Genomic DNA, 27,760 nt, shown 5'->3' on the forward strand with positions numbered 1-27,760 from the left:
AACTGAATTTTTCATTTAAATGGGTAAACGATATAGAATATGAATAAATCTATTTTAAAAAGACAAAAATTTAAAAAAATTTTAAAAAAGATAAAAAATTCTTTGGATAGTAAGTTTAGAGAGGAATATAATGATCACTATTTTTGTTAGGATATTTCTGAGAATTTCAAAACCACTCACTCAATATACACCCATACTGGATACTCAATTTTCATCTAAGAGAAACCTCCAGTCTACTTAGCACAGAGCAGGTAAACTTAATCATAAAGCCACAGTCTTATGGCTTAAGGAACAGGAGGATGAAATTTTAAGCTAACGGAGTAGCTAGATGGAGAGGAGGAGGGCTGCCTGGGTGGTACAGTGGGTTAAGCCTCCAACTCTTGGTTTTGGCTCAGGTCATGATCTCAGGGTCATGAGATCAAGCCCCACATCAGTAAGGCTCCAAGCTGGGAGCAGAGCCTCCTTGAGATTCTCTCTCCCTCTTCCTCTACCCCTCCAGCTTGTGCATATGCTCTCTCTCCTTCTCTCTAAAATAAATATATCTTTCAGAAAGAAGGAAAGAAAAAAAGAAAGAAAGAATAAAAAAGAAAAGAAAAAAGGAACAGAAAAGGAAAGAAAAAAAGAAACCAAAAGAAAAGAAAAGAGAAAAGAACAAAGTTCTAGAGTAGAGGGGGCCACAGACGCAGAAAAAAATATTACTGAAACCCCTAACTGGCCCCTGAACTGCACTTCATAGGATGCACAGGGGGAGACTGCAAGTAGCACAACATAGACCAAGAGCTTAAAGAATGAAAGAAGTGAGCAAGGATTTCAGTTGCTGCCCACCACAGGGGAGACAAGAGGTTTTAAATGTGAATCCAGTCAAATTAACAATGCCTGTTAAAAAAACAAACAAAGCCAACACTCTCCAGAAGAAGAGAACAGATTCCAAAGTCTCTAAATGTAATATCCACATACCTAGGACACAATAAAATGAATGATCCCATTAAAAAATGTGAAAAATTGGGGTGCCTGGGTGGCTCAGTCATTAAGCATCTGCCTTCGGTTTGGGTCATGATCCCAGGGTCCTGGAATGGAGCCCCACATAGGCTCCCTGCTCAGCAGGAAGCCTGCTTCTCCCTCTCCCATTCCCCCTGCTTGTGTTCCCTCTCTCACTGTGTCTCTCTGTCAAATTAAAAAAAAAAAAAGAAAAGTGAAAAATATGTAGCCCTTAGTCAAGTAACAAAGTAGACAACAGAAACAAGATGAGCCAAATCCAAACCAGTAAACAAGTACCTGAAAGAGTATAAAATAAGCTATTAAAGAAATATATGACAATAATGAATGGATATATAACCACTCAAAATAGCAGAATTGAAATTACAGAAACAAATATAAAAAAATGGAAGTTTTAGAACAGGAAGGTACGGGACCTGAAATGAAAAATACAATCACTGAGTTAAACAGAAATTAATTGAAGAAACAGTGAACATGAATATAGGTCAAGAAACTACGTAATATAAAGAATAGAAAAAAGAAAAAGGAACAGAGGTTCACTGACCTGTGGAAAATATCGAACACTGGTATGAGTGGAATCTCAGAAACAGAGTATACAGAGTGAAGCAGAAAATAATACTTGAAGAAAAAAAAGTTTGAAATTTTCCCAAACTTACTGAAAACTATTATTTTCTAAATACCCAAGAAGTCCAGCAATCACCAGGCAAGATAAATACAAAGAAAATCACACCTAGACACACTGAAGTCAAACCGTTAAAAATCAAAGATAAAGAAAAAAATATTAAACCAGACAGGAAAAACAGTGACACATTATATACATAAGAATGACAATATGATGATAACTTCTAATCAGAAAAATTAAAGGCCAAAAGACAAATGGAACATCCTAAAGTGCTGAAAGGAATTTTTAAAAAGTCAGAAATGAAGATTTTTAAAAAGGAATTTTATGCTGTTGGAAAAACTGAATAGCCACATTCAGAAAAATGAGACTGGATCCCTATCTTACACTGTACATAAAAATCAACTTAAAGCAGATTAAAGATGTTAACATTAAGAACTGAAACTGTAAAACTCATACAAGAAAACACAGGATGTAAGATTCTTTTTTTTTTTTTTTTTAAGATTTTATTTATTTACTTGAGAGAAAGGGAGAGCAGGGAGCAAGAGTGAGAGGAAGAAGCAGACTCCACACCCAAGCAGGAAGCCCAATGCAGGGCTCAATCCCAGCCATGACCTGAGCCAAAGGCAAACGCTTAACCTCATGAGCCACCCAGACTCCCCAGGACGTAAGATTCTTGACACTGGTCTTGGCAATGATTTTTTTCAGATTTCACACCAAAAATAAAAGCCACAAGAGCAAAAATAAAGAAGGAGAACTACATTAAACTAAAAAGCTTGTGCACTCCAAAGGAAACCAACAAAATCAAGGGCAATTATGGATGAGAGAAAATATTTATAACCCACATACCCAACAAGTAGTCAATATCCAAAATATATAAGGAACCCGTACACCTCAAAAGCAAAAAAAAAAAAAAAAAAAAAAGAGCTGAGGATCCTAATAGATACTTTTCCAAAGAAGATATAGAAACGACCTACAAGAACACAAAAAGGTGCTCAAAGCGACTAATCATCAGGGAAAGGCAAATCAAAATCATAATGACATGATTACCCCATACCTGTTAAGATGTCTATTATCAAAAAGAAAAGAGATAATAAATGCTGGTTGTAGAGAAAAGGAAGTATTTATACATTGCTGGCAGGAATGTAAACTGGTATAGCCACTATGGAAAACAGCATGGAAGTTCCTCAAAAGATTAAAATTAGTTTTTCATAATGGGTTTGCCACCAGAACAGAGGTGTCATGAAACCACTGCTAAATCCAAGCCAAAATGGGCAAGGAAAAGATGTGGTCCATCACCATCATCATTAGACACATAGATTTGGGCAAGTCTACCACCACTGGCCATCTGATCTACAAATGTGGTGGGATCCACATACGAACCTTAATATTTGAGAAGAAGCCTGCTGAGATAAGAAAGAGCTTCTTCAAATATACCTGGATCTTGGATGAACTGGAAGTTTAATTTGAGCACAGTATCGCCAATGACCTCTCTCTGTGGAAATCTGAGACCACCAAGTGTTATGTGACCATCATTGATGCCTTAACACACAGAGATTTTATCAAAAACAAACAAAACAAAACAAAAACATGATTACAGGCATATGTCAGGGTAACCATGCTGTCCTGGAACGCAGACCTACAGCCTGCATAGTTCTGATAAGGATTAAATACAAGCTGGTTGTCACATTCTTAAAGGGTCTCATGACTTCCTATAAATCTCAACAATAATAAAGCACCAAAGAAATCTTGCAAAAGTAGTTTTATGAGTAGAAATTCAAAGGAAACATGATCTAATATTCCATATATGTCCCCTCCCCCTTGAACATGAAGCATATAACTGCCAGCTTCATATAACAAAAGTACAGCTCTTTCTGCCCCACGAGTCCTGTCCCCGTGCTACCTGAATACACTTACTAAGTTGTACCCTGAAACATCTCAAGAATTCTTTCTCGACCACCACACTCAACGATCCCACAACGGAAAGGTCCATGAGCATGCCCTTCTGGTTTACACACTAGGTGTGAAACAACTAATTATTGGTATTAACAAAATGGATTCCACTGAGCCACCCTACAGACAGAAGAGATATGAGAAAATTAATTAAGTCAGCACATACATTAAGAAAATTGGCTATAACCCTGACACACATTAGCATTTGTGCCAATTTCTGGTTGGAATGGTGACAACATGCTTTGGTTCACGGATGGAAAACAATCCTTAAAATGGCAATGTCAGTGGAACCACACTGCTTGAAGCTCTGAATCGTATCCTAAAATCAACTCACCCGTCCAACAACCCCCTGTATCTGTCCCTCCTTATCAGGACATCCGCGAAATTGGTAGTATTGGTTCTGTCCCTACAGGCTGAGTGAAAACTGTCAAACCCAGGATGATGGTCACCTCTGTTCCAGTCAACATTACAACTTGAGCTTAAGTGAAGTTCTTCCTAGGGCCAATGTGGGCTTCAATCAAGAATATGTCTGTCAAAGATGTTGATTAAGGTAACACAGCTGGTGACAGCAAAAATGACCCACCAACAGAGGAAACTGGCTTCATGGCTCATGTGATTATCCTGAGACATCCAGGCCCAATCAGTTCTGGTTATGTGCCTGTGCTGGATTGTCACACAGCTCCACAATGCTCACAAGTTTGCTGAGCTAAAAGAGTGATCATCATCTCGAGAAGAAGCTGGAAAACAATCTTGCCATTTGTGACAACAATAGATAAAACTGGAGAACATATGCTAAGCGAAATAAGGCAGAGAGAGAAAGACAAATATTACATGGTTATCACATGTGGAACCTAAAAAAAACCTTTTTTTAAAAAAGGCTAACTCATAGAAACAGAGTAAAATGATTGTTGTTATTAGGGCTTGTGGGGCAGGGGAATTGGGGAAAAGACAGAAAAGGATACAAACTTTCCTTTGTATCCTTTGTATCCTTTTCAGTTATAAGTAAGGTCTAAAGATCTAATGGTGACTACAGTTGATAACATTATATTGTGTAACGGAAATTCGCTGGGAGAATAGAACTTAAGTATTTTCACCAAAAAAATTAAAAAAAAGGGTAAACAGGTGAAGTGACAGATGTGTAGATCAACCTAATTGTGGAATGTATATAATATCACAATGTATATAATAACAAATCATGTTATACACTTTAAGTATATTATAATTTTGTCAGTTATATACCTCAATAAAGCTGGCAAAAAAAGGAATAAGATTGGTTATTTTCAAATAAAGGAACCTTACTGGGAACAAATCTGCATGACAAGAAACACTGAAAGAATTTCTTTAATCTGAAGGAGAAATGACACCACATAGCAACTTGGAAGATTTTATAATTCTCAAGAAAGGATGAATTCATCAGGACATAACCATGTAAACTGTGTATACACCTAGTAATACAGTTTCAAAACACATGATGCAAATGCTGAGTGAAAGGGTCAAAGTGCTAAATCCACAATCATGATTGGAGATTTTAATATACTCTTTACATAGGGGTATCTGGATAGCTTAGTCAGTTAAGCATCTTAGTCTTGATTTCAGCCCAGGGTCATGAAATCAAGTCCCATGTCAGGCTCTGCAGTGGTTATGGAACCTCTCTCTTCTCTCCTCCCAATGTCCCACTCCATCCCTTCCTCACTCATGTGCCTATATGCTCTAAATAAATATATAAATAAATAAGGATAATAGTTAAACAAAAAACCAAAAATTTGTAAGGCTACAGAATATATGAACAACACTACTGATCATCTTGACCCGACATATACCAAAGCTCCTTTTCAAGTGTCTGAAGAATGTTCACCAAGACAGACTATATGATGGGCCATAAAGTAAGTCATAATGATTTCCAAAAACTGAAATTCCAAAGCTGTAAAGGAATTAAATTAGAAAGCTATAGCAATACAATATTGAGAAAAGTATCCAAGTATTTGGAAATTAAATAACATACTTAACCCAACAGTCAAAAAATAATGAACAGAGAAAAAAATTTTTGAACTGAATATTAATGAAAATATAATCAAAATTTGTGAGACAGGGGCACCTGGGTGGCTCAGTGGGTTAAAGCCTCTGCCTTCGGCTCGGGTCATGGTCCCAGGGCCCTGGGATCGAGCCCCACATCGGGCTCTCTGCTTGGCAGGGAGCCTGCTTCCTCCTCTCTCTCTCCCTGCCTCTCTGCCTACTTGTGATCTCTGTCTGTCAAATAAATAAATAAAATCTTCAAAAAAAAAAAAAATTTGTGAGACAGAGCCAAAGCAGGGCTTTCACAGCTTATAATAAGAGAAGAACAATTTAAAATAAGGATGTATGTTTCTATCTTAAGAAATTGAAAAGGCAAAGCTAATAATAAAACACAAAGGGGCAGGGAGGAAGAACAAAGGAAGCAGAATAAAGAAAATAACAAATACTGGTAATAAAAAAAAAAAACCCTACACAAAAGATAAAAAGAAATCAAGAGAAAATTATAAAGCCGGAAGTCTTTCTGCAAAAATTAACCAATAAGCCTTAGCAAAATTCTCTTTAAAAAGAGAAGCACAAATTGCCAATCTCAGGAATGAAAGAGCAGGTAACTATAGATACTAAAGATATTTTTTAAAGAATAATGAAGGAATATTATGAAAAATTTTATGTCAATGAATTTTATAACTTGAAGTAGAAAATTTCCTTAAAAGGCCAATTACCAAACTAACACAAGATAAATAAGAAATCTCAATACCTCCATGTTTATTAAATAAATTAAATTCATCATCAAAAACTTTCCTACAAAGAAAAGCTCCAGACCTAGTGGTTTCACTGAAAAAAATCTATCAAACATTTAAGGAAGAAATAATACCAAGCCTACACATATTATTTCAGAAAACAGCAGCAGTGGGAAAATGTCATGACCATGTGGGGTTTACAACAGTACAGTAAGTACAACAGTAAGATTTGGCTTTCCAAAAAAAAAAAAAAAAAAAGACAGACATCATGTCCATCTTTTTTTTTAATGTTTTTTTTTTTTAAGATTTTTTTTATTTGTCAGAGAGAGAGAGAGAACAAGCAGGCAGAGTGGCAGGCAGAGGCAGAGAGAGAAGCAGGCTCCCTGCTGGACAAGGAGCCCGATGCGGGACTCAACCCCAGGACCCCGAGATCATGACCTGAGCTGAAGGCAGTGGCTTAATCGACTGAGCCACACCATGGACACATCATGTCCATCTTGACAAGAATCTAACACCATTTCTGTGATGCTCCTGCCAAAAATGCGTAACTCAAAACTCATCAACAGACTGCCTAAATTCATAGATAGTCCACAAAATAATTGGTGTGTACTCTTCGAAAATGTCAAGGTCAAGAAAAACAAAGAAAGGCTGAAGAACTGCTCTATATTCAAGGACACTAAAGAGGCATTACAACTAAATGTACTGTATGATCCTGGATAGATTCTAGAAGTAGAAAAAAATACTTTCTGTAAAGTACATAATTGGACAAATTATCACCATGTGAATTTGAACTGTGGATTAGATGGTATGGTATTAATATTAAATTCTGACTTTGATAAGCATACTGTGGTAATAAAAGAGAATGTCCTTGTTCTTAATAACTACATACTGAAGAATTTAAGAGAAAAATGATGTTTGCACCATATTCTCAAATGATTCAAACAAATACATACCAATAGATTGACAGAATAAAAATAAATGGAGCAAAAAAAAAAAAAAAACCGAGAATGTAGGTGGGTTGGGGGGATGGGTTAAATAGGTGGTGGAGATTAAGGGGGGCACTTGTAATGAGCAGCAGGTGTTGTATGGAAATGCTGAATTGCTAAATTCTTCACCTGAAATTAATATTACACTACACTATTAACTAATTAGAATTTAAATAAAAATTTGAGGAGAAAAAAAGCATAAAAAAGAGAAGTAAAGAATTGGTGACTCTAGTTAGAGTTTACAGTTGTCATTTACCATAATTTTTCAAAAAACCTTCATAGGAGTGAGTTACTTTTACTATTTTTGAAAGCTTTCTATAAGTTTGAAGCTGTATCAAAATAAAAAGTTATCCAAAATAATGCTTTGGTAATATTTTAAAATAAAGAAAAACTAAATCAAATTAATATTCTCCTGCTAATCAATATATAAAGCTCACTATTAGCCAAAACATATTTATTTTCACATTTGCATTAGAAAATGCACAAATAAGCAATGAATAAACCGTTATTAAAAGACAGATGTGCTAAAACTAGTGTTTGGTTAAAAAAAAAAAAAGAATGGTAAACCAAGTCCCATATACTTAACTACATTTAATAAATACACTAACAGAAATTTCAGAAATAAGTATTCTTTTAATGGGTCATACTACTACTATCTCTTTAAACACGTTTCTAAATACATACAAAAGAGTAAAAAGCTTGTTTTGAGATTGGGCTCTAAAACTATTATAAACTGATAAGCCTGAAATTTGGTAAGGTAACACATATTAATAAAAACTTTCAAGAGAGCAAAGACATATTTCAACACGAAGTTCTGACAACTGCTTTAATAAACAGAAACTATATTGCACAAAGATACCATAACACTGCAGGGAAAATAAACACTAAAGAAAGAATGGGTAATTAAGCTGCCTCATTGATTAATGTCTACAGTTCTTGACAAAGGAAAATGCTTCATTCAATTGGCATGGAAAATCAGACCACCACTGAGTGGTAATTTAATAATATATATTAATCCCTGTCTGTAGTATTAGACTATAAAACAGATAAGCATGTGGCTTCAACTTATTTCAGAATCAGGTCTAGTTCACATAAGGAATAAATTTTTAAGCAGAAATATTCTACAATCCTTATCTTCAAAAAAAGAGTAGGGTGAAAACAAAAGAAATCACCACTGATATTAATATTACTGAAAAGGTGATTAATACAATACTAAACTGTCAGCTACCCTTCCCATGGTGGTGCTGAGTATCAGCAGAGGGACATGCCAGTATTCCACAGAATCAAAGCCAAGAGACTTCATCCAACTGAAGTCTAGACTCCTCATCTGAAGAAACTGTAACCAAGAGATGTTAAATGATTTTTTCAAGGTCACACACCTAATTATTTATGAAATAGACCAGATTCTTGGTTTCCTGACTCCTCTAAATAGAAGTCTAATTATCACTCTTTCCTTTACACCACCTACATATTATGAGGTAACTTTTGTATCTGATAGCCCATATTCTGAGAACCTTAGTTGTTTCCTATATGACTGAGGAATACTCATCCTGGTGTGAAACAGAATTGAAATTAGACTACCTCTAGTCAAAGAAAAACAAAACAAACAGACAAACAAAAACTAGGACAGGGCATTTCCAATCTATTCCCAGTATTTCAAATCCATTTTGAGCGCATGATCATAATCTTAACTATGTTACCCTCAAAGTTTGTCCAAATAAAACAAAGTAATGTCTGCTGACAATAGGTAATGCCTGGGCCACAACTGATAGTCCACAACCAAAAAGTATGATCTATTTTCTTATTTATGATTAAGGAATATAGCTGTGTTCCAGGCATAGAAATCAGAGGCAGCTGAAAATCCAGCATTCATCATATCGGTTCATATATTTAAAAAAAAAAAATTAATGGTATGTCCCCAAACATAGGAAGACCATTAAGCCATTTAATTCAGAAATATATGAATATCTACTTTTTACAGTACAGTGTCCAAAACACATACAACAGTGCCTACCAAATAGTATGTATTCAGTAATTATTTGTGGAATGAATTATGGAAAGAGATGTCTCTTTTCAGCCCATGTCCAATTAGAAATACTCTACATTATGTTCAGCATCACAAATAAATAATCTCTTATCACTCTCAGGAAAGAGTCTAAGCCTTAAGAAAACAATTTATTTCTGAACATTCTCAGTTTAACAACCCATGTTGTTATTTTTATATTTTATTATTATTTTTAAAGGAAAATTCTCACCTATAGTTTCAATAAGTGCCTACAAATTTGCCTCACAAAGATTTTTCCAAATGCAATAAACCAATAATCTTTGAAAATATGTCCTAAGGTCTTTCTTATGTAAATATACTGGACAAAGGTTAACAAAAGTCTGACTTTGCCTGTCATAAACCTTATTTAATTAAAACAATATAGTCTTTATATTACACAGCCATTTAAGATCATGAAAGAGGTAAGGAATAAAGTGAACAAACCTCCCCTAAAAGTACACACACCACAAGCTAATTTCATCTTTTGAAAGCAGAAAGATTGAAACAAAAAGAAAAGTAGCTATTATTACCCACATAAGGAAAATAACTGCAGATACAAAATAAGCCACTTTTATTAGGCAATATCCTCGCACAAGTACACTAATAATAAATGATTAGGAATGAAAAGGATTGAAATGATTAGGAATGAAAAGGAATGAAAAGGATTAAATGACATAAATGGGCAAATGATAAAGCACTGGAGTACCTATTTGGAATTTCACATATATTCGCGGTATATGAAGATGGGCTGCAAATTAGGATATACTAACTCTTAGTCTAAGAACTATATATACCATATCCTGTCAGTTACCAAACAGGTTTACACAAGTTTGCTTAAAAAGAAATATTAATTCTGATGTGTCTCCAGACTCAGATTAATTTATGAAGCATTTTTCAAGTACCTAGACCTGAATGGAGATAAACAAAACTTAGAGGAGGACCTTTACAAAAATTAACCACTAATAAATACTTGTCTGATCTCTTGTGATACTGGTATAGTACACTTATAAATAAGTAAGTATGTATTATCATAGTATACTAATGAGTGACCTTTTTAGTAGTGGAATAAAAAAATATTACAAGTGTGTCATATAAATAGGCCAGTACAGTTTTTAACAAGTGATATTTAGGGAGACAATAAAGACTACACTATTTAGGGAGACAATTAAAAACTACCCATTTATGGATATAAGGAAGCACTTTAAATACATTTCATCAGTGTTTTATTTTCTGAAGATACACTGAAACATAAAGGCATATTTTCTTGCTTCTTAGTAGTGTTTCTCTAAAAAAAAGAAATAGAAGCTGAAATAATTTCCAAACTTGATGCTTTGATTTTTAAATGTGAGGCTTTCGTCTTCCAGGGAATTATCATTTTGTAGCAAATAAATTCCTTCCTACCTACCTGCAAGAACAAAGGATATCTTCACGCAAGGATGATATGACAATGGCTTATAACATGTTTTAAACTTTTTCATTTAAATTTTATCTTGTCAGGTAAATAATAGATTTGCATGGTGATCTACATTTATTTTAATAAACAAAAGTGTATCCAAGCTCTAAGTCTCTGAATTAAGTCTTGATAGATCAAGCTCAAAAAGTTAACATCTATAAATAGTTTGGAGATCTGGGTTCTAAAATGGGTTCTGGCATTGACAATTAAAAAACCTTAGTTACTTTTATGCTCTTTGAAACTGTTTTCGCATCTATCAATAAGGTGTTTAGATGAGATCATCCCCAAAGCCCTTTTCATTCTGGATTCTATGAGAATCTTAGTTATAAGACCAGGCTTTTAAATTCAATTACTAATATAAGACTAGAAACTGGCAGTCCATAGCTTTCCACAATTAAACTAAACTATAACAAGAACATGTTATTATTTTAAAATTTTTGTATTAATTATAAACAATTTCTACTATATTAAAAAGAATCTTAATTTTTAAGATCTTATATTTAGATGTTACGATATGAGATAGGCAAATTTTTTTTTAAGATTTTTTTATTTATTTATTTGACAGAGATCACAAGTAGGCAGAGAGGCAGACAGAGAGAGAGGAAAGGAAGCAGGCTCTCTGCCAGGCAGAAAGCCCGATGTGGGGCTCGATCCCAGGACCCTGGGATCATGACCTGAGCTGAAGGCAGAGACTTTAACCCACTGAGCCACCTAGGTGCCCAAGATAGGCAAATATTTTTTTTTTTTAAATAGCAACATATCTGTAGGTTAAGCAAAGGAATAAATAACCCCTCTCATTTTCAAAAGTTACATTTCAAAGACCAGGCTACAAAACTTTTATAGACACTTTGTTAATGAATTATTAAAAGTTAACCATTATAATAACTCACCATAGTTTAAAATGCACAATTATTTACTTTCCAAAACAAAACATAGGTTTTCTTCATTTCCCCGGTTTTATTTAATATAGAGAATAGAAACAGAAACAAAGACAGAGACAGAGGAAGAGAGACTAAGGGAAAGAAGGAGAGGAGAGGTGATCAAACAGGTAAAAAGGCAGCTTGAAAATTCTCGTTTAATTAATAAACCAAAGAAAGAATTGAAAAAGATACTAGAAACAAGCATTATAAGTCATTTTATGCACAGAAAGAAAAAAGTCTGCATATTTTATAATTTTCTCACTGAGTTAAAATATTTGTTTTGCATTTTCAGCTTCCGTTTAAAGTATACAAAAATGCTGATGAGGGCAGGGAATTTTATAAACATTAAAAATCACTTTAAAAAAAAACAACCTTTATAAACAACCTTAAAAATATTCACAAAGCAGAGACACCTGGGTGGCTCAGTTAGTTGGGCAGCTGCCCTCGGCTCAGGTCATGATCCCAGTGTCCTGGGATCGAGTCCCACATCGGGCTCCTTGCTCAGCGGGGAGCCTGCTTCTCCCTCTGCCTCTGCCTGTGCTTGCTCTCTCTCTCTCTCTCTCTCTCTGACAAATAGATAAATAAATTTTTTTTAAAAAATAAAAATATCCACAAAGTAATTGTGCATAATTCAGAAGTTAGAAAAAAACTTAAGCTATAATTCTGAAATAGTTATGTGTTAATAATTTTAAAATGTTTGAAATACTTTGGAAAACAAATGCTTAATTTTCCTATATTGAAACCCTAAGAGTACTGAAACGGAATCTACTCAAACTGAAAGAAATCTTAAAGTTCCAGAGTTCAAGTAACTTGCCTAGGTCTCATGTTTCTGTATTCTTTCCACAACACCATGAATGGAATTTAGAAATCAGCAAAACAAAATAAATTAGCAAATTTAAGCATTTTATCACTAAATCTAGTAGGAAATTATTCATTACTGATTAAAATGTAGTCATGAGAATTTACTGAGTCTGCAAAAATAAAGGCTGCCAAGTTAATGGCTCCTTTTATTGCATAAGCCATTAAAAAACTAAAATGCAATATGGAAGAATATGAACCTTCCCTCTAATCACTGTACCAGTCCTTTATAACCTCTCCTTCCTTTTCTCAAAATAATGAAACATTGAGCATCATTTTCTAAATAGAATAACATAATACTATAGGGAAAAAATGAAAACTTGGTTTATATAAAAGTTACCCGTAAGAAAAATCTTAGTCCACATAAATTGACTATTTCAAAATTGAATCCTTATGAGTAAGATGCATTATTAGTGAACCTAATAACCAATTCAGGCTCTGTAGATGATAAATCTAAAACCATGAATATAAACTAATATATATAGATATATATCGATATAGATATCGATATCGATATCGATATCTATATAGATATCGATATCGATATCGATATATATCTATACTGACAAAACACAGCTTTAACAAAAACTATGCAATATACACAAATGCTAAATAACTTCTATCTTTCAGACAGCATATTAAGCTCTCACATTAAGCTTTTGTGAGGGAAAAATCCCTCACAAAATTATATTTGTTTTAAAAGAATGAAGTTCCCATTTCACAGTAGCATTTTATAATAAAAACTGATCCAATGTTTCAGAAATTCAAAGTTTTTATTTTGTTACAATCCTTTTCCCCAAAAAAGTTAAAGTAGAAAGTCTTTTTTTGTTGTTGGCCTCTTAAAATGTATGAAGAAAAAAAAAACTGACAAAGTCAATAAACATACAAATGAACTATCCAATTCTTTCACCACTGATTTTTTAAATAAAAGCTTTGCAAAGGAATAAGAGCTCAGCAAAATGTACATTCTACATAGGCCAGTGAGGGTGCAGACTTGCAAGCCAATTAACTCAGGGTCTGTTTCAGTTTTGAAAAGATCATAAGCTTAAAAAAAATACAGGCTGCTTGAATTTTTATAAGAATGAAATACTGAAGAGAGACATCTTCATGAACCAAAACAAGATGAAGAATAGTATTGCTCAAAACATTGCATAAGGCTATTACAGGATTTATTTGCTGTCCCTCGAAAAACTGCAGAAGCTTCCCACTCTCTACTAGCACTCCCACCATGTTCTCCAGGCTTCCGTCTTGAGACATACCCTGAGCAGACTTTGGAGGATTTCCAAGATTGTTAAAATAACTCTTAATAGACACGACATCAGTTTCTACACTGAAGTTCATTTCGCCATTTACATTTGTTTCAACCAGCACTTATCACCCAAGTTTGCTATCCTTTCTACACTGCTCTTCAGAGTCTTCAAAGCCAGAAGATAAACATGAACATCACAGGTTTTCATGCTGGGCTCCAGGAAATCTTCTCATGCCATTGGGTTAAGAACCCTCACAGGCCCATCAGATGGATCAAGTACCACCACAGGAGCCCAACCTGTGGGCAATAGCAGTTCCAGACATAGTGAGGTAGGGACACCACTTGTTGGTCAACTGGGGCTTCAAGGTAAAAGGCATTCTCTGTTCTCACTGTTCTGAACAAATGCTCAGATGTTAGCTCTAAATAAATCTCCTTCAACACTTCTGAAACATCTTCCACGCAAAGTGGTGGAAGTCTCCCCACCTCACCTCACACCACGCTCTGGCATCACAGATGACTGAGGTCATCAGGCCTAAAGCACATACAGCACACAGACTCCCACCAGCTTTGGAAGGGTGCCACTGATATGAATAAAGAGCTCTAAAAAGTCCTCACCAGTGATGTTGGCACAAAACTTCATAATGCCATGAAGACTGCATCCAGAGTTTGGTAGGAGGGGACCTCAAGTGTGGTAGGTCCCAACACAGCCAACACTCAGGTTCCACTTACTTGCAGGCCCCGAGAAGGGCCACAAGGCATGGCAGACCTCGGGCCTGAAAACCAAGGCCTCTGTTCCCATCTTCTTCCCTCTACCTCCTCCCTTAAAAATAGTTTCACTGTTTCCACTCTGATTATTAAAAGGATAGGCACTCTACCACAGAAATGTCTAAGTATTCTTTCTAAACTATAAGAAGAAAATTTAAATCCTCACTCCTAGAACCACTTTTAACCTTGTTGGTGCATACATTCTAACTGTCTTAATCAGGTGGCTCAGTCGGATAACCACCCAATTCTTGGTTTCAGCTCAGGTCATGATCTCAGGGTCATGAGATCAAGCCCCAAGTCAGGATCCCCGCTCTGCTCAGAGTCTGCTTGTCCCTCTTCCTCTGCTCCTACCCACACACCCCTTCCCCCCAAACTCTCTCTCATAAATAAAAAAATTATAAAAATTAAAAAAAAATACTATCTTCATCAACCAGGGCATATATGTAGGTATAGTTATATGTGCTTTATAAAATTACAGCATGCTAGGCATACATTTGCAACCTTATTTTTTTTTAACATGTAAACTACATGACAGACATCTTCCCATGTTGGCAAGTATAAATCTACATTATTTTCAGGCTGCTTAGTGTTCCACTGTATGGATGTATAGTCAAAATGACATTTAGACAATTTCTAATTTTTTTCTATTATGAACACAACAATGAACATTTTTCTATAAAACATTTTTTGCACATTTATCCAATTATTGCACTGCAGTACATTCAAAGAGGAATTTCCAGTCAAAAGATGTGGATTTAAGATCATAACTTGTATGTATCACCAAACTGGCCTGCAGAAAAGTTTATCAACACAACTTCCCACCAGGGACACTGGGTAGTAGCAATCTGTTTAATTTGTAGCAATCTGGTAGGCAAAATAAAATAAATGGTCTCAACTTGCATTGTGGATGAATTCCATTTTAATGATCTTTGCAACTTTGCATTAGATTTATTTTTCTAGATTTTAAGATCTCTAGTAAAAACATTAACTCTCTGTCCCCTTATATACACTGTCAATATCTTCCCCAGTTTATCATTTGTTTTTTTCACATTGCTTATGGTGGTCTTTGCCCTTAGGAAATTTGGAGTCTTTTTTAATGTCAAACCAATGGACTCTTTCCTTGTTACTTACAGAATCATGCCTCTAAAGTTATGTTTCTGGTACTTTAATACTGTTGTATCTGCTTAATTACTTAACTCATTAGGAATCTATTTTGGAGTACTAAATAGCTAGCTGACCAAATACCATTTCACTGAACAATCCACTGTTTTCTGCACTGATCTGGAATGTCACTTTTATCAGTAACAAAAATTCTCATTTTAAGAATTTAAATTAATTAATTTAAAATGTTTGAAATACTTTGGAAAACAAATGTTTAATTTTCCTATATTGAAACCCTAAGAGTACTGAAACGGAATCTACTCAAACTGAAAGAAATCTTAAAGTTCCAGAGTTCAAGTAACTTGCCTAGGTCTCATGTTTCTGTGTTTCTACTGACAAGGGAGCCCAACGAGGGGCTCGATCCCAGGACCCTGGGGTCATGACCTGAGCCAAAGGCAGTTGCTTAACCAAATGAGCCACCCAGGTGCCCCAAAAGTTTATTTTTAAAATTAGGAATGGACAGTGAAATCTACCAAATATTTTCTCAACTTTTGAGATAACTTTTTTAACCTATTAATACAGTAGATTAAAATAATAAATTTCCTATTAATGAATTAGTTTATATTCTAGGAATAAACATTACTTGGTTCCTTATTTTTAAGTTGTTTTCTTTCTTTTATTCTTTCTTTTTCTTTCTTTCTTTCTTTGAGAGAGTGAGAGAGAGGCACAAGCAGGGGGAGCTGCAGATGGAGAGGGAGAAGCAGGCTCCCCACTAAGCAGGGAACCCAATGCTAGGCTAGATCCCAAGACCCTGAGATCATGACTTGAGCCAAAGGCAGATGCTTTACCGACTGAGTCACCCAGGCACCCCACTTGGTTCCATTTTATTAGTTCTTCAAACATTCCTAGATTTGATTCACTTCTACTTTAAGAGTTTTACATCTTAAATCTTATTTTCAATTAATTAGAAATTACCTTCTATTTCTTTGCTCATTTTTGTAGTATCAAGAAGCATTCAGCAGTGCACAAATATTATTGAGCACTTACTATATCCAGAGTGCTGTTCTGGCCTTACACAAAGAATTTAAAGTCTTCCATATTTGCTATCTTGTAGTTATTTAAATAGTATAGAAATGTTCTATTCCTTGTATGTTTCCTGTTGCTTGCTTGTAAAAGCATCTATATCTAGTACATCATTATGTATGATTGTTTGAGAATTTCCTTCATGGTAATAGGACCATATTTTATAACTCTTTTTTAGATAATTTTAGTATATGTTTCAGAAAGTTAGATATTTCATTCTAATTTTCAAATTTAACATCATACCACTTTCTTCCATAGCTGTGTTATCGTCTTTGCCACTGTCTTGAGTATTTGTAAGTATCTTTTTTTCATGGTTAGACTTGTGAATGCTTTCTGTTTTAATGAGCCTTTATAATAACAGGCCTAGATAGAAGCTGTAAATTCTACCTTCTTTTTTCAGGAGAGGTGTTTATCACCTATAGCTTCAACCTGTAGCTTCAACATTTGTCAATTCCTCTTGCTTGGGTTTTATTTTGTTTTTTTGTTTGTTTGTTTGCTTGTTTTTTTTCCTATCTATCTAGATTGAATACTTAGTTCATTTGTTTCAGTCTTCCTTTAATAACCTTTAAAGCCACTACTTTTCCTATCTATAATGTTGGTCACACCATTGATTTTGACATGCAATGGGTTCACTCTTCATTTATAACTGATTTGTAGTTGCAGTTTTGATTTCTTCTTTGACCCAAGATTAACTTTAGAAGGCTTTAAAAAATTCCACAGTTAACAGTTTGTTGTTGAGCTAGCTGTATTATTATGATTATTGTGATTATTAAATTCCAGTATTTACCAGCTTTATTCTTAGTCCAATTTGTTTACTTGTTTTGGTCAGAGAATATAGCCCATAAATGTCCTAATTGGGGAATTTACTGAGGTTTCTTTTGTGGAATCCCCTCACTTACTTATTCACTGACATTCCCTGGTGCCTGTTTTAGATCAGGAGTCAGCAAACTATAGCAACCAAGAAATAACACCTGCTTTTATAAATAAAGTTTTATTGGTACACGCAAACTCATTTCCATGTTGTCTATTACTGTTTTCTTACTGCAACAGAATTGAGTAGTTGTAATAGAGACTTTAAGGCCCAAAATGCCTATAAAGTATTTACTAATCACCCTTTCAGAGAAAGTGTGCCAACCCCTACTAGATGATGGCAGGTCAGCATCGCCTGTATCAACACCATTCTAACTTGAAACATCTGCAGATTTTCAGCTCTTTGAATTTCCAAATATATGTTAAGGTTCCTTTCCTGTTTCCTGCACTGATATTTTCCTCACAATAGTGAGGAATTTTTTATAATAGTGGTTTAGTGATTTATAATAGTGATTAGAACATATAAGAAACTAAGAGAAAAGAACATACAAGAAACTAAGAGGAATTTTTTATAATAGTGATTTAGTGATTTATAATAGTGATTAGAACATATGAGAAACTAAGAGAGAAAATAAAAAATATTGGTATATGTGACAGCATCTTCATCCTGTAAGTCCTACTGATACAAAACTGAATAAATACTCCAAATATTATTATCTTACGCTTACAAAAGGAATTTCAAAAACTGTCTTAGCATCCCTTTTGGAAATTAAGGGCACATACTGCATGGAGCACTGGGTGTTACATGCAAACAATGAAACATGGAACACTACATCAAAAACTAACGATATATTGTATGGTGACTAACTTAACATAATAAAATTTTTTAATAAAAAATAAAAATTAATTTAAAAATTTAAAAAATTTAAAAAATAAAAAAAGGAATTAAGGTCTAATGAATCTGTTGTTGCACAGAACTGAGAAATTAGGTGCTTTGCTTTATTTCTTTAAAGACTTGACAAGTTGGGTTTTTTTTCTTAATAAACTTTTTTTAATAGTTTCTGGTTTATAGAAAAATTAAGTAGAAAGTACAGAGAATTCCCATATAGCTGTGAATATTGAGGGAAACCTCATTTTGGATGGAGTCAGGAAGCCCTGATGGGACTTTTCATTACAGCTTACTTCACATTCCTGGACAGGAAGAAATTCGATTTACCATTCCAACAAGGAGGTAGATTTCTCCTTGCCAAGCAACAGCCCAGCCAATAAGAAACTATCACAATTCAGATGATGAGAAACATCACTGTTAGGCAGGAAACTAGGCATGAGTGACAAGGAGGATGGACCTTAGACATGCTGATGGAGAGCCCTAACAGGCACCATCTGGAGACAACCCCATACCACCCATCTAGAGGGTGGTTTGGTTTGTGGTTGCAACAGAGTTGGAGAGAAGTTCATTGTGCTTGTTGTGCTCCCGCAGAAAGCAGCTCCTTGTCCTTCCTTGACCTATGTCTCTAGAATAGAAATAATGCAGTTCCCTACCCCAAGCAGCATTTTTAAAACATTTTGGGAAAGGATATGTAGAGTTGGCTCATTATTGTATAAATCTAGGCCTGTGATTCAAATGTGGCCTCCTGAGGACTCACGCAAAAGAAAAAACTGATACAAACCCACAGCCCAGGGTTTCCAGGGCCTTTGTCTCTCATGACTGGCCCACTCCTCTCCTAGAGCGTACGTCAATAAAACGTCACTCACTTTACTTTCATTTTGCTATCCTGTAATTCTATACTATGCAGTGAAAAAAGAACTGAGGCTTCTTTCCTTTTCCATATAACTCGAAGTAATATCACCACCTTAAACTCCTGCTTTCCTCCAACACACTTTCCTTCAAAGCCGTCTCTCCTCTTCTTTTTCTCTATAAAGTAACCTTCCTCTCATTCTCCAGACTTGCCTATGGTTTTCCATAGCCTGCGTGTCCTGAATTGCAATTTTTCTACTATCCCCAAACAGTTTTGCGGTAAAATAAGTAGTCATTTTATTTGGAAGGTTATATAGCCCTTCACAAGCCCCACATACAGTTTCATTCATAACCAGTATCTTACATTAGCATGGTGTATTTGTTACAATTGATAAGCCAAAACTGACACATTAGCCAAATGCCACAGTTTGCTATTAGGTTCACTTTTTGTGTTGTACATTTGAGTTTTGACAAATGTATAATTACATGTATTCACAATTACAGTATCATGGAGAAGAGTTTCAATGCCTTAAAATCCTTTTTTTTCCTCTGCCCTTAGTATATCAATCATACTTCTTAAATGTTTTTCAGTGGTTGCCCTACAGTTTGCATTACACATGTACAACTAAACCAAGTCAACTGTCAAATAACACTGTACTTCACGGCTAGTGGAAGGACCTAATAACAGAGTATTCCCAATTTCTCCTTCTTATGCTTTATGTTTTCATTAATTTCTATTCTCCATAAGCTATAATCACCAAATACTTTGTTCCTGTTATTAAACTATTACATCAGTTAAGAATAATTGTATTTATCTTCATTTATTCTTTTCTAACACTCCTTTATGTAGATCCTAGTTTCTGACCTTTATCATCTTTCTTTCTGAGGAATTTTTTTTTTTTTTTTAGATTTTATTTATTTATTTGACAGACAGAGATCACAAGTAGGCAGAGAGGTAGGCGGGAAGGTGTGGGGAGTAGGCTCCCTGCTGAGCAGAGAGCCCGATGCGGAGCTTGATCCCAGGACCCTGAGATCATGACCTGAGCCGAAGGCAGAAGCTCTAACCCACTGAGCCACCCAGGTGCCCCTGAGGAATTTTTTTAAATGTTTCTTGTGAAGTAGGCTTACTGGAGACAAATTCCTCCAATTTTTAAGTATTTCTCATTCATTTTTGAAGGCTAATTTGATAATTTTACTTGTACACAGAATTCTGTGTTTTTTTTTTTCTTTCAGCACTATAAATATTACACTTTTCTTACTCATTCTTTTCTAGCTTATATGATATCTGAAAAGAAATCCAATCTAATTCTTATCCTTGATATCCCATAAGTAAGGTGTTTTCACCCTGGCCTACTTCAAGATTTTCTGTTTTTAATTTCCTATAATTTGAATATAACTAGATATAGATTTTTTTTTTAGCATAAGTCCTGCGTGAGTATTCTCTGAACTTCTGGGTCTATGGTTTGTTGCCTACTATTAATTTTGGAAATTTCTCAGTTATTGCTCCAGGTCATCCACAGACAGGCCCTCATACACAGCATAAATGGAGACTCACCCACCCTGTCCCCCGTGGCCTACTACCCCCACACTGTCTCCCACAGTTCCCCACTGAGGCCCACCAGTTATCCTTCCATCCTATCCTCCACCCTGCCCCTATATTGTACAGTGAATAATAAAAAAGAAGAAAAAAAGAAAATCACAAAATGTTAAAAGAAGGAGGAGGAGGAGGAGAAGAAAAAGAAAAAAAGATTAGGAGAAGAAAAGAAAAAATAACAAAATAAACACTAACTATGGTCAAAGTCCTTCAGGTCACTAAACATAAGCAAAATAGGTTAAAAGGACCCAAACCTAGGCTCAGCCAGGGACTTAAACAGGTGCTTCAAATTCCCTACCAAGGGCTCCTCATGAGATCCTAGCAAGAAATGAACCAATCACAGCTAGGTATAATCCACAGTGATTTTCTCGATTTTAGATCTCAAGAACTCTTTCAAAAAAAAAAAAAAAAAAAGTGTGGGGGAGGGGACAGATAGCAAAAGACTTTACCTGTGTAGGTTATAGCCATTGTTAACACTAACAATAGGAAAACCTCATTCAGAATGGACTCAGGAGGCTGACAGGGGGAGCTCTCAAGGTCTATCATTCCTGTCAACTGCAGATCCGACAGGAAGAAAAGGGCCTATTTTACTACCCCAGCAGGAAGAAGAAAGTTTTTCCTTCTCTCCCAGAAACAGCCCAGAGAGACAGCCAATGAAAAGCCACAATACTTCCACTCCCAGTTTACTCCCTATGGACTTTTTGTTTCTAACAGCCTACCAACACTCCCTTTTCCTCTATAAAAGAGAGTTCTTTTCCTTGTCCATGTTTTCTGGGCACGGCTATGCTTTTGCAATTCTCTACTATTCCCAAAGAGACCTATTTCTGCTGGTGAAATAACTGGTAGTTATATTTTTTAGGTTAATATCATTAATACTTACTTCATTAGAAATAAAAACTTATAGGACGCTTCAGTGGCTTTTCCATTTCTAGTAACAAAAGCTGTAACAATTTTGGCTTTTGGAAAGTTTATTCTGTCTACACTTAACATAATTCCTTTTTCTTTAATCTCTGAATGATTGGTCTCAAGAAGCCACAACTTAAGTGGCATTACAATACTGTATTTGTTCTGTTGCATAAGACATATGGTATGTTAACATTTATACAGCTGAGAGGAAGATGGTTTTCATCATATTTTCATTTCTTATTTACAGTTTTGCCTAAAGTCTTTGGAATAGATTCTTCCTTCCCATAAGTCAGAGAACCCACTATATCTACTCTGGTATTTTCAAATGAGGAAGCTGCAGCTGTAGGACAAGAAAGCAAGTCTACTCTTTCTTTATTAAGCTAACAATCCACCATGCTCTATATCTGCATTATTCAGCATGGATAGGGGTTCTGGGTATTGGACATGGCACAGTAAATCAGGAGAAGGAAACAAGAAGCCCCTTTATTTATTCCTTCTCGAACATTTTTCCTTTATGTAGATCTGAGTTTCTCTATATATCATATCCCTTCTCTCTGAAAAACTTCTTTAACATTTTAACTTCTTTTAACATTTAACATAATCTGGTGATAAATTTCCTCAGTTCTGCTTGTCTGAGAAAGTCTTTATTTCTCCTTCACTTCTGAAGGTTAACTTCACTGCATACAGAATTCTAAGCTGATAGTTTTTCCTTGCTTGCTTGTATGGTTTCTGAAGAGAAGTACTATGTAATATTTGTCTTTGTCCCTTTCTAGGTAAGGTGGGTATTCCCCACCCCCCAACTTCCTTCACTATTTTCCCTTTGATGCTTCTGCAGTTTGAATATATTTCTAAGTGTATATTTTTTTCTTATTCGTCTGCTTACTATTCTCTGAATTTTCTGATCTGTGGTTTGGAATCTATCATTACTTTTGGGAAATTCTCAGCTATTACCTCAAGTATTTTTTCTGTTCCTTTCTCTCCTTTTCCTTCCAGTATTTCCATTATGTGTTACACGTTTCGTAACTGCCCATTTCTTGGATATTCTATTCAATTTCCTTTAGTTTTTTTCTCTTTATAATTGTTACTGACATTTCTTTAAGCTCACTGATTCTTTTCTCACCTATATTCAGTTTACTGATAAGCCCATCAAAGCGATTCTTCATTTCTGTTATAGCGCGTTTTATTTCTACTATTTCTTTTTGATACTTTCTTAAAGTTTCTTTCTGCTTACATTTCTCATCTGTTCCTGCATGTTACCACTTTTTCCATTTATAGCCGTTAGCATATTAATGACAGCTGTTTCAAATTCCTGGTTCAATAATTCCAACATCCCTACCATATCTTGGTTTGGTTCTGATGCTTGCTTTGTTTCTCCAAACTGCGTTTTTTGTTTTTTTGTGTTTTTTTTTTTAATTTTATTTATTTATTTGACAGAGATCACAAGTAGGCAGAGGCAGGCAGAGAGAGAGGAGGAAGCAGGCTCCCCGCTGAGCGGAGAGCCCGATGCCGGGGCTCGATCCCAGGATGCTGGGACCATGACCTGAGCCGAAGGCAGAGGCTTAACCCACTGAGCCACTCAGGTGCCCCCAAACTGCGTTTTTTGTCTTTAAGTATGTCTTGTAAGTTTTATTGAAAGATGGACAGGATGTATTGATTAAAGCAACTGGTACTGGTTCCCACAGAGATGTCTGCTCCTGGACTTCTGCTCTGGTTAAGTTGTGATTCTCTGTCTGTATCTCTCTAATATGGGGAGCAACAGTTTGCTGTAACCTCAATTCTGTGATGGAAATATCTATACACAGATATATAGGTAGATATATATATATATATATATAAAACTTGTAACTATTTTGGCAGGAATCTTTTTGAACTTGTCTAAATTTGTCTTAAAATAGCATATTAAACATAATTTAACTTAAAGAATCATTCACAGCCATTATCATGATCATTAAAGACTGTTTTGTACATGTTCCTGGGTTATTGCTTCAAGCTGCAGTGTTTTATTGAGCTTGCTTTTTATAGTCATCTCAATTGATGTCAGATTCTTACTGATTATTAAAACAGGGAGCCAGTCTCTGACAAATCTATTTCCTCTCTTTCTAATTTGTTGCTTCTAATCTGCTGCACTGCTCCTGGATGATGATCACTCTCACCATTCTTTTCCTGTCCTAGTTTTTGTTCCCTTCAGTTCTCAAGTTTTCCTCCATAACAGAAGTCAAAATGGTGTCCAGGAGCTCCATGTATCCTAGCTGCCCTCCACATCTCCATCAGCTCAGGAAAAACCCAGAGTTTCTTTGTGATGCTTCAGGCAGGATTTCTTAACTGTGGCACTAGTCATAGTTGGGACAAGGCCATTCTTTGTAATGAAGCATGTCCTATACGTAGCAGGGTGCTGAACAGCATATCTGGCCTCTCTGCACTACATAAAATCAGCAGACCCTCAATTACAATGATTAAAATATATCTCCAGACAATGCCAAATGTCCCCAGGGAAGGGTAGAGGGTTACCCCCAGTTGAGGACCACTGCTTCAGGGATTAGAATGGAGGCCAGAGATCTGGGTGCTCAGGATAAGACCCCTCTTCCAGAGCCTCTGCATCACCTTGGGAGAGTGAGAGTGAGGCCGAGATCTCAGCATATCACTGACAAGATTCCCACTCCTCCTACCCCTCAAACTCCCAGAATCACCACCATCATCTTCCTTAACATTATGTCTTGACTACTGACCATCCCACATCCCCAGGATCTAATCCCTATTTATTCTGACCCTCCCTTTCTGGATCCCTATCTACTAAAGTACTAACAAACCAACTCAATGGAAGACTTAATTGTGACAGGTTTTCACTTTGAAATCTGTGGTAGCCCTCTAGGTTCCAGACAAGTGTTAGTGTCAAATAATGACCAAAAAAGTATATATACAAAAGCTCATGAGCGGTTACCTGCCACTTCCTTGATCCAAAAATAGGAAAAAGAACTATCATTTTTGTTGTTGTTGTTGTTTAGTAATCTCTACACTCCAATATGGGGCTCCAATTCACCCCAAGATCAAAAGTCCCATGCTCTTTCAAATGAGCCAGCCAACTCCTCAAACTGTCATTGTTTCTAATCAAATTTTATATTGCTATGCTGGGTCAAACACTAACAGGACTATCAAACTCCAAGTAGAAATTATGCAAAAATGCCAAATTCGTCATAACTCACAAGCAATTAGTCAAATTTGAGTCATTATACCTAAATCGATACCTCTAAGATCAAAATGAGTGTTTTATTGCTACAATAATTACAGAACAGGGGTGCCTGGGTGGCTCAGGGGGTTAAAGCCTCTGCCTTCCGCTCAGGTCATGATCCCAGGGTCCTGGGATCGAGCCCCGCATTGGGCTCTCTGCTCAGCGGGGAGCCTGCTTCCTCCTCTCTCTCTCTCTGCCTGCTTCTCTGCCTACTTGTGATCTCTGTCTGTCGAATAAATAAATAAAATATTTAAAAAATAATAATAATTACAGAACAGGTGATTCTAACTGAACAACAAAGACTGCTAACGTGATTACTTCCTTTCTTCATATAATTTGGTTAAAAATAAAGTAAAAAAGTAAAATACACATATATATGCAATTTGTTCAGCCTTAAAAGTGATTTATTTATTCTTTCAGTTAGCTAGCCTACAGGCTATTTTCCTCTTAAGAGTTCACACACCCTGTAAAAAAACTATCTTGTACAAAATGTGGACTGTAAACACTTCTCAAAGCCAAACGGTGAAAATGAATTTGGACTGTGATAAACAGAAGAAAGAATATCTCCAAAACATAATAGGAACTTCAAAAATAACTGGGAAGAGTAGGAGGTTAGATATCAAATGCTTTCTCTAATACTCTTTTCTAGGTCAAATTTATGCCTCTTCTCATTAGTGATAAGAATCGCTGCTCTACTGATCTTTGCTCTCCTCCGCTACTAAATCCTGAAGCTGTGATACAAAGTCCTGGTCCATGTATTAATCATGTTTTTTTTTTTTTAATTTTCTATATTTTATAATGCTTTGGCATCTTGGGGCCTTATAAGGGGTAAAGAACACTGGTGTCATTAGACCACACTTTAACCAGACAAACCAATTTGTACATCTGGGAAAGACACAAAATCAGTAGAAAAGCCACCTAACTAGGAGTCAAAAGACCTTCAAACTCTCAGTTTTCTCATCTATAAAATGGGAATAATAGCTAACTTCACAGGTAAACCAAGAGGATTAAATGAAACCAAGGATATAAAAATGTCTGCAAACATTAAAGCCCAGTAGAAAAAAGTAACAGAGTACTGCTCCTCTGCATAGGTTAAAAAAAAAACAACTTTAAGTGGAATTTGGAGGCTGGGTGAGTCATTAAATGTGTTGCCGTTTTGAAGAAGACTGGATGTATTATAGATTATACCCTTAATCTATTTAAGACTGAAGATGTTACTAACAGAGAAAAGAGAAAATTACAGTTGTGCTATATAATTTGGGTAACAAAGACCCAAGAAGCAGGAGGGTGAGGGCTGAATACAATACTGCAACTGTAAGCAAAGATTAAGTCTCAAGAACCAAAGTGTATCAACTCCACAGCAAACGGGTAAACTACTTCTTTAAAGCCACAGCACTGTACCTCACCATTTGATGAAAAAATTCTAGATACTGTTTATGATATATACCCAGGATAGCCAAATACCAAGCTTAATATTCTAAACAATTATTTTCTTGCCTCTTTATTTTTAACATATTAATTCCAATCCCCCAAAATAGTTACAGTCCAAAGCATAATTTTCTTTTTCTTACATTACTTCAAACATCTATAGAGTTAAAGAATTTGGATAATTTGGGGAGTTGAATATAATTTTGATTAAGCCAATAAACCTAGAATAACATAAAAGTAAATGTATATTACCGCTTTGGTCAAGGAAGACTAAGTTTGGAACTGATGGAAGAATCCCAACAGTGAACGCACCACATAGAAATGTACACCTTCTATAGGTTAATAAATAGACAACCAAATTTAAAAGCCAAAGAGTAAATTACAGAAAATATTCAAAATAAAACATGACTCGTTTTATTATAAACACATCTCACAAAATCAATAAGAAAACATTAAGACAAAAAAAAGAGAAAGGCATAAGCAGAAAATTTACAATGGAGGAAATGCAACCAATAAACAAATATATAGAAAAAAATTCAACCTCACAGAAATGCAAATTATAAGAGATTCCATTGCTGGACTATTAGTGAAAAATACTTAAGACAGTCACAAAATCTGTGTAGTGCTCCTATGCACTGCTGGCAGCAATATAAACCATTCCAACAAAAATATAAATGTTCTAATACAAAATATTGGAAAACAATTTAGCAAAATGTGTCCAAGTCTTACAAATGCTTCTCTTGACCAGAACATATTCTTTTTTTTTCCCCCAACATATTAATTCAACAACTCTACACTTTATGCTATGATCACCACAGGTGTAACTACCACTTTTGCCATATAACACTAATACCATTGACCATATTCCCTATATTGTACCATTCATGCTGTGACTTATTTATTCTACAACTAAAATTCTGTACTTTTTACTCCCCTTCACCTAGTTTACCCATCCCTCCCTTTCCCCCTCCCCTCTAGCACCCATCAGTTTCTTCTCCATATTTATGGGTCCATTTCTGCTTTTTGTTTGTTCATTTGGTTCATTTTTTAGATTCTGTACATAAATGAAATCATATTGTATTTGTCTTTCTCTGTCTGACTTATTTCACTTAGCATAATACCTCTAGGCCCATCCATGTTCTCACAAATGGCAAGATCTCATTCTTTTTATGGCTGAATAATATTCCATCAAATATATATACTACTTCTTTATCCATTCATCCAATGGTGAGCATTTAGATTGCTCACATATCTTAGCTATTGTAAGCAATCGTGCAACAA

The 27,760-nt window shown here is 35.4% G+C and overlaps 2 protein-coding genes across 3 annotated transcripts in view; both read right to left on the reverse strand.

Moving 5' to 3' along the window:
* The window catches only part of EXOC2 (exocyst complex component 2), a 250,988-nt gene that overhangs the window by 205,654 nt on the left and 17,574 nt on the right, over positions 1-27,760 (reverse strand). The window lies entirely within an intron of this gene.
* On the reverse strand, positions 13,585-23,155 carry HUS1B (HUS1 checkpoint clamp component B; the record flags this gene model as incomplete). The annotated part of the gene is given in 7 exon segments (XM_080805957.1): positions 13,585-13,952; positions 13,955-14,057; positions 14,061-14,148; positions 14,150-14,203; positions 14,205-14,280; positions 21,369-21,474; positions 23,057-23,155. Coding segments are annotated over 7 exon segments (894 nt in total).

The sequence above is a fragment of the Martes martes genome, assembly GCF_963455335.1.
Source record: "Martes martes genome assembly, chromosome: 6".
Classification (NCBI taxonomy): domain Eukaryota; kingdom Metazoa; phylum Chordata; class Mammalia; order Carnivora; family Mustelidae; genus Martes; species Martes martes.